The 17,520-nt window shown below is 32.4% G+C and overlaps 2 protein-coding genes and 1 pseudogene across 2 annotated transcripts; 2 read left to right on the top strand and 1 right to left on the bottom strand.

Annotated features, from left to right (window-relative positions):
- The first annotated feature begins 3,489 nt into the window (after window positions 1-3,489).
- Window positions 3,490-4,084, top strand: LOC123897191 (annotated as a pseudogene).
- Window positions 4,085-4,748: 664 nt separating this feature from the next.
- Window positions 4,749-8,038, top strand: LOC123902567 (bet1-like SNARE 1-1). The gene is made up of 6 exons (XM_045952331.1): window positions 4,749-4,882; window positions 5,004-5,060; window positions 6,762-6,921; window positions 7,515-7,571; window positions 7,663-7,722; window positions 7,804-8,038. The coding sequence occupies exons 2-6, from the start codon at window positions 5,044-5,046 to the stop codon at window positions 7,891-7,893; spliced, it is 384 nt and encodes a 127-aa protein (XP_045808287.1). The 5' UTR covers window positions 4,749-4,882; window positions 5,004-5,043; the 3' UTR covers window positions 7,894-8,038.
- Window positions 8,039-15,761: 7,723 nt separating this feature from the next.
- LOC123884023 (zinc finger protein GIS-like) lies at window positions 15,762-16,819 on the bottom strand. Its single transcript, XM_045933020.1, has one exon. It carries the CDS (start codon window positions 16,591-16,593, stop codon window positions 16,027-16,029), a length of 567 nt encoding a protein of 188 aa, XP_045788976.1. The 5' UTR covers window positions 16,594-16,819; the 3' UTR covers window positions 15,762-16,026.
- Between the last annotated feature and the right edge of the window lie 701 nt (window positions 16,820-17,520).

Genomic DNA, 17,520 nt, shown 5'->3' with positions numbered 1-17,520 from the left:
TATATTATACCGTTAGTATATTATAATTTGTAAATATATCTATTATTATCATTTACATTATGTAAAAAAGAATTTAATTGATGTGTTTTTATGGTGTAAAAATATTTATATTGTTGAACAATTGTAAGTGTTGAATTATTAAAAATATAGTCTTTTAATAAACAAAAAATTAGTTGTTTCGAGTGGTAAGAGTTTTAGATCTCTTAAGTAAGTGGTCAAAAGTTTCATATTTGGCTCTTGCGTATGAACAAAATTCGATTGAGGGGAAAAACTTATTTTTTGTGTCCCACATATTTCCTGGAGGCTATTATTCATCCATCACCATTAAACAAAAATTTCGTAAATATAACACGATAACATTAAAAATAAATACATGGACAAATGTAATAGAAAAATCTACATTCATTTTTATTACACCCTCCGTGACAATATATAAGCAAAAATAACATTTCTAGGTTCATTGCATATTTAATGTGTCTGGTCTATATTATAAGACAGATACATTAAATATGCAATAAACCTAAAAAGATAATTTTTGTTTATATATTCTCACGGTATGATAAGCTTCCGAATTGTTATTTTACTATTTTTCGACACCAACATGATAAGCTTCTGGATCCGTCCCTTTATGTTCTACTGTGTGAATGGTAGGATATGCAAGTTAACTCGGTTTTGGTCTAGGTGAGAAAAAATAAGATCAAATCCAGTAAACATATATGTGAAGCTCACATTAAAATTATTTATTATCTCTACACTAACTTTCACTAAATATATTGTACTAATTTTTAGTTGAAAGTTTTATAATTTTCCATACCAACACGCTTTATTGTTGAATTTGGAAATTAGTTATGAAGTCGGTTGATAGCTTTCGTCATCTTTAAATAGTGATTCCATTTATTTTAAACGATTACAATGAGAGAGGAACTTTGTCCTTACGTTGTGAAGAGTGTTATTTTACCACTAGTATAAGAAATTCATAAAAATAAAAGAAAAGTAAAGAGATTAAAATTGCATAAATAATTTAATTGATTTATAGTATCTCTATAAAATCGAGTACACTCAAGTATACTTCAAAATTTATAGCAAAATACACTCAAATATATCTCAAAATTGTATGGATCTATATGTTTTGTTTGCTTTCGTTTCCTTAAATATTTTTTAAACTTCAAAATCGAAACTCCAATTCTCATTAAACTTTAAATTTACCAAACTTAATTTTGTTATTGAGGTTTAATAAAATATTTCAAACCCTTCGAGTGTGCCAAATACGAGACTAAAGTTGCACATTTTATAAAATAGGAGGAATGATATATGGACACACATATTTTGGACAACATTGGACAACAATAATAAAATATATTATTTTCACATGACAACGTTAGAGTGGAGCTATGCTCCTTTTCCACCCGCTCCATTTATATCTGTTCATTGCACAGATGAGTCACAAGTGGCAAGGAGAAAAGTAGCGGCTAAGATTAAAAGGTTAAACAAAGGAAATAAGGAGAAAAACACCGTTTCTTCATCTTGTTTCTCTGTCATTTCATCTTCAACTCACAGTCTCTTCCTCTTGTTGTCGCTCTCGTCTGTCACATCGGTGACGTCCTTCCTCCATCTTCTCCACACACCAACTCACTTTGATGACCGAACCTCGCCATTTCGTCGTCGTTCTCACTGATTTGAAATCAAACAAAGAGAATTTTTCACTCCATTTAAATTGATACACTTGCATAAAGCTTAATTGCATTTATCAATCAATTTTTAATTGCATTTTAATTAAACACTTGCTATAAGGATGTTAGATCCATTTTTTGAAATTTGTTGAAATGGAATTGATTCAATTTGTGCTATAAGGGTGTTAAATGTTATTCAATCTTCTGTTGTTTTTTGTCCTGGGTTGCTGAGAGCGGCGGCCATATAGAGGGAGTTGGTGAGTGGCGGCTTATGTAGAGAAAGAGGAAAAGGCAGCCATGGGTGAAGAAAAGAAGATGATTCTGCGTTATGAAGAAAAAGAGGAAGACGATGGGTTGTAAAGAGAGAGAAGATTTTGTCATTGAAATTATCAAGTTACCCTTACCAACATAAGAAAATTACAAAATTGACCTGTTGTCATGTGAAAATAATATATTTTATTATTGTTGTCCAATGTTGTCCAAAATATGCGTGTCCATATATCATTTCTCTAAAAGAGGGGTCTAAAACTATATTTAAACCTTATTTAAAAAAATCTGAATCAAGAATATTGCTTACGTGTCCAATCCATCAGCATGTTGGCTTGAGACCATTTACAATGGTATGAAAAAAGGGTGTTGAATGTGTGTTTCAACAGTTGAAACCATTGGAGGGTACCTGTTGAAAGCTTGCTGGCAGAGGGAGAAGATGAATTCTTTCAACATGTTGAATCTGACACGAGGGGGACGCGTGGCAATTTTTCCTTGGCCAAGACTGGCGCGTGTGAAACACGCGCGGACAGTGAGAGTGGTCTGCAGATTACGCGAAGAGAGAAACAGACTTTGGATAAAGGCAGCCACGTGGCTGCTGCTGATTGGTCCGGTGGATTTTTATGATTTTTATCCTTTGAACTCAATTATTTCATTGAAAATTAATTTTTAAATTTTTAATTTTTATACCAAAATTCGTGATTTTTTTTCTCTACAAATAGAGACTTGGTTCATTTCATTTGGACACAGAAAAAAAAACCAAATTTTTCACTATCTTTATCTATTATTAACTTTCTAATTAGTCTTTCTTTTGAAGTTTTAATCTTTTTTTAGTGAAATGGATCCCAACAATTCTTCTAATTATCCCAACAATTCTCAAAATCCCAACAATTCTCAAAACTCCAACAATTATCAAAACCCCAACAATTATCAAAATCCCAACAATTATCAAAATTCAAATCAATTTTTCAATCAATATCCTCAAAACACACCTAATTTTGGTTTAACACCAAATTTCAACCAATCATCCTTTGTTCCAAATTTTCATCCATATTATGGAACTATGCTGAGAAATCCATCTCAAACACCCCCGTTTAATGGTTACATGCCGATGGTTAATGAAAATTTTTCGAGTGGTGGTACAACTAACTTTCCCGAATTTTCAACATACGGTATGGCAGCAGATGCGGTCGATGAGTACATCAAAATAGGAGGTACTACTGCATTAGAGTGCTTACGTAGATTTTGTAAAGGAATCATACGATTGTATCAGCAAGAGTATCTCAGAGCACCAACCCAAGATGACCTGCAAAAAATACTACATGTAAGTGAACTACGGGGGTTCCCAGGGATGATTGGGAGTATTGACTGCATGCATTGGGAGTGGAAAAATTGTCCTAAAGCATGGGAAGGTCAATTTACTAGGGGGGATAAGGGAACCACCACAGTTATTCTTGAAGCAGTTGCATCTCATGATCTATGGATCTGACATGCCTTTTTTGGATGTCCGGGAACGTTGAACGACATAAACGTTCTAGACTGTTCACCTGTTTTTGATGACGTGGAACAGGGAAAGACTCCAAGTGTGAATTTCTATGTGAATCAACGTCCCTATGATATGACATACTATCTAGCCGATGGTATCTACCCTTCTTATCCAACTTTCGTCAAATCTATTAGACTTCCTCAAAGTGAACCCGATAAGTTATTTGCAAAATATCAGGAGGGATGTCGGAAGGACATCGAACGTGCATTTGGAGTGCTTCAAGCTCGATTTAAAATCATCCGTGAACCAGCTCGCTTGTGGGACATAGCCGATCTGAGTATCATCATGAGGTCTTGCATCATATTACATAATATGATTGTTGAGGATGAGCGAGATTCATATGCTCAACGTTGGACCGATTTTGAGCAGTCTGAGGAAAGTGGATCTAGTGCACCGCGACCATATTCAACCGAGGTATTACCCGCTTTTGCAAATCATGTGCGTGCTAGATCTGAGTTCCGTGATCAAAAAGCTCATCACGAATTGCAAGCAGATCTAGTGAAGCACATATGGACCAAATTTGGAATGTTTCAGGATTAAAGATGATTTGTTTCGTATTTGTGTGTTGTTTCGTATTTTAAGTTAGTTTGCATCGTATTAATTACGTAACTTGTGTGTTGTATTGCATTTTAATTTAATTTGTATCGTACTAATTACGTTATTTGTGTGATGTATTGCATTTTAAATTAAGAAAATAAAAAAAAATATTTAAATAAATTTTGTTAAGTGTATTATTTTAATTTAATTTTAATCGATAATTATAATGTTATTTAATCATAAAAACAAAAATTAAAATTTAAATAAGAATATGAAATAGAAAGTGGTGGGGTAGAGAAAGTGGTGGGGTATGGTGTTGAATATAAAAACCATTGGAGAGGGTAAAAGTTGAATGTGTGTTGAATGATTAGGTGGAAGAAAGAGAAAATGATGTGGAGTGAAAAAGTGGGTGTTGAATATTTTTTGGTGTTGAAACCATTGTGGGTAGTCTGATAAAACTGAAAAAAGAGAAGATAAACCGATAGTGAAGTGGGCCCTGTATATATATATATATATATTTCTTTTCGTGCCGATTTAATGTGGTTCAAATTAGTTCTGATATCAAATGATTTCAACCCCTTTCAATCACAATTGTAGGATTGAATCATAATCCGTTCAGCAACAACAATAGTTTCTCAAATTAGTTCTGACATCAAATGATTTCAACCTCACCGGGGATATTACTATACTGTATGCAACAACAATAGTTTCTCAATGTAGTACTAATCAATCATCAATAACTGTAAATACTAATAACACCAAAGTGTAGTGTAAAATTCGTGAAGCTCGCTCGCATTCTATATAAACCTCTCTCTCTCTCTCTCTGCTCCACACCACTCCAACCTTTACTTACATAGAACAGGTTCCCGTTCCTTCTCGAATCTTCCATTTAATCTCCCGATCCGATCTCATATTCTTCGTTTATATTCATTTTCTTAAGCTTTTCTATTAATTAATTAGTCCTAATTTTTTAATTTCATTAGGAAACGCGATCGTTGCAGAATCTGTGATCTGCTGTGAAACATGATGAATTCTAGAAGGTTAGTGTGATCTGCTTTCCCAATTAATCTGTTATTTCAAATTCCGGTTAATCGTTCGTGTCGGTTGTTAATTGTTATTCAATTCAATTACGTTAGAAATTGTTATTTATTGTAATACTTGCTTTATAATTCAGATCCGTTGATACTTGTAGTTGAAAGGTTTTGGATTTTGAATCTCGTGCTGAGTTTGATGCGTATGAATTATTGTTTGTGTGGTTTTGCTTTGATTTTGTTTCATTTTGGAATCATTTTGATTATGTGGAAATATGTGAAAGTGTTGATGGATGCCAATTGTGGATGGGTAGAGTATCGGTGCGCTTATCGACTATGAAGCACGGACACCGCTATGATTAGGCGTGTCGCGGTGTGTTCGACACGTGGTTTCCGACACTCATATACACTCCCACAACATGTGTCGGATCGGATAGCTCAGACCGGTGTCCAAAAAAAACTCAATTTCGACACTCCTTTGACCGGTGTCCGACACTTGTAAGACACTCGTACGACATGTGTACGACACGTGTCGGACAAGTGTCCCAAAAAAATTGTTTTGCTTTGCTTATACTCTCCTTAGGCACATATCACACATATCTACAAGAGTTAAAAATGTGTCGAAATAACAATATTGATCAATGAGAGATCGAAGATATTACATTTTGATTACAATATTTTTAGATTTTCTCAATAGTAGATGGATAAATCAAGGGAATAAGAATAACTTTGTTCATTTAATTGTTAAGAATAGTAGTAGTAGTAGTAATTAATTGAGAAGGGGAGAAGGATTCACAAAGGTGAAGGAGCTTGCTAGGGTTCAATAGTAACGTAATAATTATAATAATAATAATAATAATAATAATAATAATAATAATAATAATAATAATAATAATAATAATAATAATAATCAATAACACCTATTCAAAAGAATTAGATTAAATATATGAACAAGAAGTAAAAGACTGTTTCTATACATATTCCTCAAACAGAGTAAGGCTTCTCATTTATTTTACCCCTAATATTTTTGTATATATAAATTTAAGATAAGATTGTCAAAAAGTTGTGCCGCTAACCCTTTCTGAATGGCAAAACCTTGAATCGATTTTTAGACGACACAACCAAACATACTTGAAAATGGAGAAACCACGTTGAAACCAGATGAATGCCTGTCCATGTTGCAGAAATGTGAAAGCATAGAATGCTAAATAAATAAACCTTCTAAAAGCATGATATATAGCACTGACTAGGCCTGAGGGATGGCCGTGTCAGTGAGTTTACACTGGCATGTAGATTCTTGTAACAAGGCAACAAGGTGTTTTATACTTAGATAGATGAATACTCATTGGATGTGTCATCCATAATCAACATCCGTGTCATTCAGTGTTTTATTTGTGTTAATTCAACCCTTCCGTCTTTCTTTGTCTATCCATGGCATTGAGGTTTATTTGATATCTGTTTATAAGTTTATTGTTTAGAAATTTTAATGTTTCATCTTTTGCCTCAGATATTAGAAATTCTGAGGTTGACCTATTTGTTTTTCCTTATCATTAATTTTAACTTTATGGATATTGTATGCAATAATGGAGATGGTATTGTGCCTCTGATAATTCAAATGTTGAGAAGTGAAAATTATGTTGCCTGTTTTTAGTAGCTGACCACTGTGGCTTTCACTAATTCTTCTATATAAATTATTATTTTCTGTTTCAGAGACACCCGAAACAACAGAGTTGCTCTTTTTGATGGTATTGAGGAGGGCGGCATCAGATCATCATCTCTTTACTCCTCAGGTTCATCCCATGAAATCGATGAACATGATAATGAACAAGCAATAGATGGACTGCAGGATAGAGTTAATCTGTTGAAAAGAGTAAGTTTAGTGTTTACTATTACTTGTAACACGCCCTGATACCAGCTAGCTATCTTCTAGATAAATCATTGATGGATGCGCCGGGTAATTATGTCTTTATTTTGTTTGAAGTTTGAACTATTCGTAGTCATCACGATTCTTAATAAATGTTCTCTTAAGATCATGCTCTTTTTTCTGCTGGGAAGTAAACGATAACTAACTTACTGCAGGGATTGTGTTGTTTTTGCTTTTTTAAATTGGTAAAAATTAATTGTATATGGATTTAAACTTTGAAAGATTATACCTTGTCCATCTTGATATATGAATCCCTCCATGTATGCATCACATCTTCCTTGTTTACCAGAACTATTCATGATTGTATTCTCGAGTATTGCAGCTGCTAACTGTAGTTATTCATTTTGTTGAGTACTGTAATTATAATCTATTTAGTTCTTGAAACCTTTTTTCGTGTGTAGACTATTTAAAGATCTTGAATGTTTGTAATTCTATCTCGTGAAGATGTATGTAAAAAGTGTGCAATTCTGTCTGTAATGGTCTAAAATTTTCCTATGTATCATCTAGAGATAAAGTTTTAATGGGTGTCATTGCAACAGTTGTCAGGTGATATACACGAGGAGGTGGATAGTCATAACCGCATGTTGGATCATATGGTGTGTACTGCATTACAAATATTGAGAGTATTGTACAATAGCTCTAATTTTTTTCATTTTCTGCTTTAACTATCTGTTGGTTCCTGTGCAGGGCAATGATATGGATTCTTCAAGGGGAATCCTCTCAGGAACTATGGACAAATTCAAAACGGTATATACTTGATACTTATGCTTCAGGTGGTGTCTTTCCTCTCGGGATAAAATATTTAATTTTCTGTTTACAATGTTGCAGGTATTTGAGACAAAATCCAGCCGAAGAATGTTCTCGCTTGTAGCATCCTTTGTTGTGATTTTTCTTATCATTTACTATCTAACTAGGTAATTGGTCTTTCATTCAATCAGCTTGATGTTGGATCTGAAAGGAGGCTGCTTGCCCTGTTACTGTAATTAATGTCACTACTTGTAACATGTTCCTTTATGTTTGTATAAAGATTTTTACTTTTTAATATATTTTTTCATTCCCTTGATTGATATGCTTCATCCTATAGTTTGGAAAGATTTCATCTATACTTCCTTTGTTGTGTCAATACTCATTTAATCAATGAATGATAAAGACCCCTTGGTGATAGCATTGTTCAATTCAAACCTTACGGATTTGGGTCTGCAATTCTGATTTGAAAATCATACATCAAGTCCAGCTACGCCTTCTGAAATTTCAATCAAAGACAACTTGATTTGCGATCCGGATCCTCAGCTGCAGGCTTCCATGCTGCAATGTCTGCTGCAAGATCATGAACTGTTGGATTAATCCAACAGCAGGAATAGAAGATGCAAAAATAAGATTAAAAAATTGATGAAACATTGAAACAAGGATTTGTCTGACTCATTCACATCACAGCCACCGCCCACCGCGATGTTCATTCAAGTGCATCGTTCATCTTATTAATCAATAATCAGCCAAATAATCTTTTGTCCACATTGTGTTCACCATTTACAATTGTTTTTCTGCACAACATTAATGTCTGTTATCCAATTTCTTCAGCATCTTAATATTCACACTGCTATTCTCATTGCAAAGTTATTAATTACTTGTTGGTTTCACGACAAACTGAATTACGAAAACATATTTTATAAAAATAAGAGCAACATAATAAACCCAATAATGATTTTGGGGCGGCAACGTCAGAGGCTGAAATAAGGTTGGTATGGCGTCGGAAAGGTGACGGCAAAAATTCCAGTGAAGAGCAATAGAGGGGGTTCCAACGGCAAAGGTTGGTATGATCCCCTCTTTTATGCTGTCATTATTCTAAACGTAATCTATAACATGTACTAGTCAGAATAATGATAGTTAGCAAGAAGGGAAAGTGCCACTAATTTGATGAAACAAGATTGGGGATCTGAATTTCACATCTGTTTTCTCTATGGCAGAGACCACCCAAACGAACAAGTTCAAATAAATTAGAGAGAAGACTTCTTAAGTTACGTGATCAAGTCCAACTTTGTCTTCCATGAATTGTGTTGCTGGTGGTTCTTTGTTTGTCTATGCGAAGAAGAATGGGGTTTCAATGTTTCATCAATTTTTTAATCTTATTTTTGCATCTTCTATTCCTGCCGTTAGATTAATCCAACAGTTTATGATCTTGCAGACATTGCAGCATGGAAGTCTGCAGATGAGGATCCAGATCGCTTGATTTGATGTAACGAATTTAATTTGAACCCCCCACCCTCGTCCAAAATGAACTGAATGCTAAATGACTTCGTTCACTGGAACTTTTAACCGTTGTTTTGATTTCTAAAAAAAAAACCATTGGTTTGATTTTTGTTTTCGTCTTTCTAATCATGACCCAAATTATCCCAATAAAATGGCTGATTAATATTAAAGGTATAATTACTGTCGCTGTCAACAGTTTAGCACGGTGAAGGATATAATTATAAACATTTGTCGTTATGAGGATAGTAACGTTGATGGAAGGTTTGCAGTGTTGATGTGGGTGCTGTAGAATAATAGAAATATAACAGCGTTTGGAACAACACGAAGGAACCACGACAGAACTTAGGCGCGAAAGCTCTGTGCATCTGGAGTGATTGGAAGGCAGTGTAGAACATGCGAAACAGCAGAACTGTAGTGTACAAACAGCAGCAGCAACAGACGGAACAGTGGCAGAAACCGAGGCAGGGATGGTATAAATGTAATGTGGACTCGGGATACCACGATGGTATTCACATAACAAGGGCAGGCTGGTGTATTCAACACCATATGAGACAGTTTGTGTTGGCCAGAACTTCATGGTTACAAGGGAAATGTTCCATCAGAGGGACAAGAAGCTATGAAAGAGGCTGAATCGAACAACACAAACCATGGGAGAATCAAAACCTCATCGCCCACACATAACCTAAGCAAGCAGTCCAATGGCCTCCATCGCCACTCATATAGAAGACATGGTCCGTTAGCCACTCTACCAATGAACCACTTCCACTACAGTAACATGATCTGATCAATCTGTAAAATGATTTTAACATAATTCCGAACATGAATAATTGCAATTCCAGGAAGAAAAACTCAAATAAGGGAAAAATTGACATTTTAGGAAGCATAATTGCAATTCCAGGAAGCAAAATTCACCAACTTCTGAAGGTAGAAACCGAATCTAAGCATTTTCGGTAGATAGAAACCGAATTGAAGCGTTTTCGCTAGATAGAAACCGAATCGAAGCGTTTCGGTAGATAGAAACCGAATCTAGATGACAAGCTATTTGCCGTGTGTGCCTCTGTTGTTGTTTGTGCTGTTTGCTGGGACCTAAATTGAATTTGGTAGATAGAATCCGAACTGAACTGGACAGCATTTTGGAATTTTTGGGGGGTTCCAGAGCAACTAGCGGGGCCTAAAAAGCAATTTTCTTAAGACATTGCTTCATTGCCCATACTTTTGGGTTTGGGCTCCTTCCTATGTGGAGACCGGAGAAGATCCATGTTTATTATTAGTTCATTATGTCTCACTTATATAAATGGAGATTGGTCAGGTTATTATGTTAGTGAAATTTTGTGAGAGAACAACCTTCAAAAAAGAGAAAATTAGAGTGAAAGAAAATTCTGTTTTTCACATAGCAGCCTTAGTAAAATATTGATTCTCAATCGTTAACTGTTGGATCGCAGCTCTAGTGGCTACCTTTCCACCGTTTGGATTGTCAAAATGAAGTCTGAGTTGAGAGAAATCGCACTCGCACTGCACCAGGTTTTTGGGGAAATTTTCAGCTTCAAGTTCTTGTTTTGTAAGCTAGTTTGCTTTGTTGTTTGATTGGTTGTTAGCACTAATTTGTGCATCACTTTAAGACTTTCTTGTAACTTTATTTGATTATAGTGAAGTTATTTCTTTGGTCTGGACGATCCGTGATTTTTTACTCTCACATCGAGAGTTTTCCACGTTAAAATTTTGATTTCTTTATTTTGTTCTACTGGCTGCCATATATTTCTTGTTGATTCTCATATGTTCTTACAAGTTCGGCGAATTTTATTTCTTCTAAGTATTGTTCTGTTATTGTTATGTAAGTGTGTTAATTCCCCATCACATACTACATTGAGATTTTTATTATTGATAGTATGAGGGTTTAACAAGCCGTCCGAAGCTGCTTATTGACTTTGTCAAGATAATGAAATGGGAATGCAAAGTTGGAACAATAACAGCTTAAGCAAATATGAAGTCAAGCTTGATTAGAATCCCTATGGGAATAAACAATTTCAATGGAAAAAAAAAATGTAGTTATAATAATTTCTTTCAATCTTTTGAAAAAAATAAATAAAAAATCATTCCGTACATTTCTTTATGATGAAATAATTATTCTATCAAATGTTTATCATAAAATTTTACCCAACATTATTTCTTCATATTTTGCCACCAAACATCCAAATGATTATACGTGGACATCTTTGCATTTTATAACTTTAATTCCCATTTTCAATTCAATATATTCCACTGAAGATAAATAAATAAATAATCCAAAAAAAGCCATAATAATTCTTGTTTGTTCTTGAAGCTAAGGACGAGTCCTTGTTTTATCTTGTTGGTACTCAAACTCCTGCCCCTGGATATTGCTTCAACCTAACCAGCTGCCAGACATGCATTCATTTTAATTTTTATTATTACATAATTTTGGTATTGAGGTAGAATACAATGGTGCTGGTATACTAACCCCCAAGCACTCACGTCTTTTTCTAGTTGGAGGAAGGTGTCTTCATCCTTCGGTCCATTTATACTTTTTGCTTCACATTACAGTAACCTTTTTTGTTCCATACTGTGTGTACTGCTCTATTTCTGTGATTCATTCCAAAAAAGAACCAACGAACGCGATCAGATATGGGAAATTGCAAAAAATATAATGCACCAGCCGGGAATTGAACCCGGGTCTGTATTGTGGCAGGGTACTATTCTACCACTAGACCACTGGTGATCTTTTCTTTGAATTTGCAAAGGCTTTGTTATATTGCTAGCGGTTGTATTTTGAATATCATACTAAAAAATAATACAGCTGAATATGTGAAGGAGACATTGGTGTGAGTGTGACATATATTCAGCTCTTGTTCATGAAGCTTCATTAATTTTTTTTAATAATCAATTTATGTTTATAATTTTAAAGTTATGACTCTTTTATGTTTAAAATGTATAAATATCATGTCCATCTATTACGTCAAACTTCTATGTTTATTATGTTCAAACAAATATCAAAAATATGTCAAAATTATACAAAAAAACAAAACAATCTTTCGAGAGGACAAATATTTGATTTTTAATTTTAGAGATTAAATTCAAAATTCACTATATTTTTATGGATTAAAATTTTATTTTTGACCAAAAAATAATATAGGATTGGTTCGAAAATAAAGTTATGTTTAAGTACAGATATAGGAATTCAATGCAGAGAGGGAGAAACAGAAGGAAGAAAAAGACACAAATGTACTTTTATTGAAAAGAAAGGTTTTAAGCAAAGTATTTAGCGCAAGGATTAAAACTTATTTTTGGCTTTGTGTGTGTAACTTCAATGCTTACAAGGTGTAGTATAGTTGGAATACATATGATGGTATATGATGCTATGAGAGTCTCTTCACGATCTGTTGAACTACCTGTTATTCGGTTTTTGTTATCGGGTCACTCACCGTTTATATCCACGCACTAAATCCAATAGTGCTGAACGTAAATGGGCGTGTTAAGAAGTCTCACATCGGTTGTGAGATGGTCTTGACAAGTGTTTATAAACAAGTGGCAATCTCCATATTACAAGCCGGTTTTTTAAGTTCAATTTTCTCAAAAGTTGTTGTTTATACAATACCATCATATTTTCTATTCAGAAAAATCATTATTATATTTTTGTATTTCTTTATAATTAGAAATCGAACTCACATTTTGATCTAAAAAAAAGAAATCGAACTCACAAGATTTATAAAACTTACGCACCATCAACTATTTGAGTTTAGATTCTTTCAATTTCTATTCTTTTTACTTTTTCAATTACTCTATAATTTCAGAAATATAAATGTTAAAGTGTGACATTAAATGAATTAAATTTTTTTTTATACACCCTAAAATATTTTTAAGAAATATTTTAGTAATGGATAAAAAAAAAAATTAAAATATGAAGAGGATCATAACTCCGATTTAGATTGTCAAAATAAGCTAGTCTAAATATCCAAGTCTAAATATCCAAGTCCGTCAAAACTTAACCACAGCTCTTTCCACACCATATCTGGTGCCAGGTCGTCGTCTGTTTCCTTATTTCTTCGATAATTGAGGGCTTGATGCCGAATTTGCTTAAAAAAATTTAGTTAAGAGCTCTCCCTGATCTAAAAATAATATAGGAAGGGAAATATATATATCTTTAATAATTTAAAAATGAATCTTTGGAAAAACTTACTGTTTCAAAGGCTTCAACTTACATCAACCCTTCCTCCACCCTATAAGAAGATGACCTCCCACAAAATGTTGTTTTAATTCAGGGTATAGTGATCAATATGGTTTAATTTAAAACATTTTAGCCTCTTTCAAAAAAAAAAAAAAAATTGTTATTGTAACTATAATATATTTTGTCTATATTAACTATTATGTGTATATATATTATCTTGTATTATATATTTTCTTTTTCACTAAATATAAGCACTTCTCTAGAAAAGGTAGCTACATTAATGTCCACCAAATCTCAAATAGAACTACTTCAAGGGGAAAAATATATGATTGGGGTACACCAATATCCCTCTATTATCTACAACGAGAAAAAAAAGTTGTGTGAACTAAGGTAAGAGACCAATTTTCATGTTTGAATAATTTGGGAGAGACACAAGTGGTTTTAAAATTATTCTAACTTTTTTTATCAAAATAATAATAATTATTCTAACTTTTTTTTACAAGAAAATTGTTCTAACCTGGAGAGTTCAGATTTGTAACTTTAGCATAAAAAGTTGATTTTTAATATCAAATTAATTTATTGTTCAAATCTTTTTAAATGAATGAATTTAAACATAAATAATTTATATCCAAATAATTTTTATTCGAAATCAATTTTATAAAATCTATAATTTTTTTGAATGGCAAATATATTAAATATATGCAAAAATGAAAAAGAAGCACAAGAAAAAATTCTGCATCAACAAAAAAAAGTACAACAAAAAATTCAGTAAATCAGAGATATCAAAAGTACACTCCACCAGAATCCAACAATATCTACGATAATATAAAAGAATAAAACTACAAAAAAAAAAAAAAAACTCCACAAACAAACTAGAACCCCTCAAACATACCACAATAAAATCTATCCATTTAAAATCATGTTTGCCACTAATATCACTAAACCCAAAAACAAGACTCCTTTTTGATAATACAAGGCATATTTTATCGTATAACGTTATGAATGTTAAAAATTTGATGAAAAACTATGTTCTTCCGAACTATTCGTCCTATGGAAAACTCACTAATCACTTGAACTATATTTTAGTTTGAGTACAACTTGTTATTGTACTTTGTACTTGTTTTTGCCTCCTTAACTTTTTTTTTATTTGATTGGAAAAATGTATTATATATAAAACGTAATATGAACAAGAGAAAGTTTAGAGGGGTACCAGATGTACATAACCTCTAGAAAATACACACACATCTACACAAGAAAACACTCCAAAAGCTAAACACTTGTAACACCACCACCGCAAGAAAATATCCAAGGACACATTTGAGGGACATGCATGAATCAGCCACCAAGAAAGACATACACATGAAGCCTCCAATCAACCAGATCTTACAAAGACTCAACTCAACATCCCGACAGACTCTACCTATTCCTTTTTGCCTCCTTATAACTCTAACCTCTTCTTTGATTTGTCGAGTTGAGTATTTCTTGTACTCCATTTTCCATTAAAAAACTATACATACATAATATGTACCAAAAAAAAAAAAAAACTATACATACATAATAGTGAAAATGACTGGTACCTCAGCTCTAACCAAAAACCATCTTCATGATAGAATAGAATCTTAACCCAATGAAACCATATGGAACCGAGCAACAAACTGAAGAACATGGTGCCCAAAAGAGAAATAAATAAACTCTCCAAAAACCACTAAGTTAAGCCCTTTAGACAATCTATAGGGTCACAATTTTATATTTGAAGAGTTAATTAGCCTGAATATATATATATATATATATATATATATATATATATATATATATATATATATATATATATATATATATATATATATATATATATATATATATATATATATATATCCTCCTTATTGATCTATATAGCTAAGCAGTTTATACAGTTCATGAGCAACCACTCCTCTATATATTTTGTGAAAGTATAGACTTGTAGTCACTTTTTATTAATCTATTAAATCATCTTAGAATTTGTAAAAAATGCAATGATAGACTTTTTATTTTGTTGATAAAACGGTATGATAATTATAAACAAGGAACAATATATTTTTTTGAATGGCAAAATATATATTATTAATAATAAAAATAAATTCGAGTTACAACATATCCAAATAAGTACTAAGAACCCCAAAGGAAAGGGATACAAGATTACAAGAGAATGAAGATCACCAAAGACTAAAGAGGGTTAATTTGGGTTATATCCTTAGAGTTAATTTAATTTGTTAACTTATTACAGAAAATAAAATAAAAATCACTTGCATATACATAAATAACCTAATTTTCATTGAAACAAGCAAAAGATGCATACAAAATTTTAAAATTAAGGAGAGAGTAGCAACAAAAAAGAAACATTCACATATGTAAAAATTAACTTCTGGGTTATAATAATATAGAACCCTAGCTATTATATATATAAGGGTATAAATATAGAACCCTCCTTAATTTCTTCCTTGAAAAAGCCCACATAACATAGAAATCTTAATTACTTCTCAATATACAATTGCATGCCATCAGAATTAATATATAAAAGCAAGACATGCTTATATATAAGTAAAAGGTAGAGAAATAATTATAAGTAGAATATATATTAATTCTTGCTATGGATAATGACCAAGTCTAAGCTCCAAATCCAATTCATCCACTCCATTGTTGTTTTCTATTTTGTCTTTACTTAATGGATTTGTATACAAACTCAAACCACTCCAATCTTGTCCAAACATCCTTTGATTTTCAACACATAACATCTCACTATATTGCACATGATGTGAAGGAAAATATATTTGATGATAATTTAGAGAATCTACCTCAGGAGGATTAGTTGTTGATGAAATTGTTGAATAATAACCACCTCTTGTAAGATGACTTGGATTAATTGTTGAATAAAATCCAAGATCTCCATAGTTATCTAATTTGCTTGAACTAGGAGGAGCATAATTAGTTTTGGTAACACTTTTGTTATTATTTGCTCTATCTTTTCTATGTATATTCATGTGTCCACCTAAAGCTTGAGCAGTTGTGAAACCTCTTTTGCAAAAAACACACTCATAAGATCTACCAATTCCCATGTCGCGATCATGATCATCGTCGTTGTTTTGATCGGATGATCGATCAATGTTTTCGTCGCTTGAGCTCTTTGAATCTTCTTGGAGGTAGCTAAATTCCATGGTGATGAATTAATTAAAAACCTAGTTTGATGTTTAAAATTCAATGAGATAATAATAAAAGAAAGTAGAGAGAGTGTGAAGAGTAATATAGAAAAAGAGAAAGTGGAGAAGGTTTAAGGAAGAGACAAATGAAGGGCATAGACATCACCTAAAGATGTATGGTCAAGTGAATGTGTGGTGTAAAGTGGAAAAGTCTTAGAAGTTTGCTTGCAGATTTATTCTGTTAGCCGGCTTTGGAGTCATCTCTATTGTAAAATTTTTAATTTTTATTTTTGTGGGGTTAATTTTTTATTATCATAATTATTAATTTTTTATATTAGATGTGGTTTATTTGTCTCCCATTTGGACTCTTGTGCTTTTCATCTAGCTAGCTAAAACAACTTTAATTAATTTGTAAACCATTCTTGCTAGCTGGTACTTCTCTTAACCCGTACTAGCGATGTCAATTTTTTTTATAATTATTTTATTTATTTTTTTAAACAATATATTATATAGAAAGGGGAAGGTAGTGGAAGAATTTAAAGCTATATCATATCATTGATTGGCATTCGGTTTTTTTTGAGGAATTTGGACCATTAGAATGATTGTATATCTTCTCAAATAATTGATTTTATTTATTTTTGTTGCACTTAACCCTATAATTTTTAATAAATAAAAATTTAAATAATTTATACTAAAAAAGGTTCATATATAGATTCTATCAAGGGTTCAATTAATTATATATCGAAAATGGTTTTGAGCTGAGAAATGTTTCTAGTATGAGTGGTGTGTCAACCAGCTAGAGTGTCTCCATATGTCTCAAATTATCAAAAATGTTTGTTCGCCAAAATAATTGGCCGCTTTTTTATGTTAATTATTTTATGCAGATTGCAGTTTGTTTCATTTTTATTTTTTTATATTTTAATTTCTCACTTGATTTGGATCCGC

This window comes from Trifolium pratense, linkage group LG1 (genome assembly GCF_020283565.1).
Source record: "Trifolium pratense cultivar HEN17-A07 linkage group LG1, ARS_RC_1.1, whole genome shotgun sequence".
Taxonomy (NCBI): Eukaryota; Viridiplantae; Streptophyta; class Magnoliopsida; order Fabales; family Fabaceae; genus Trifolium; species Trifolium pratense.
This window is presented reverse-complemented; position numbering and strand designations above follow the sequence as displayed.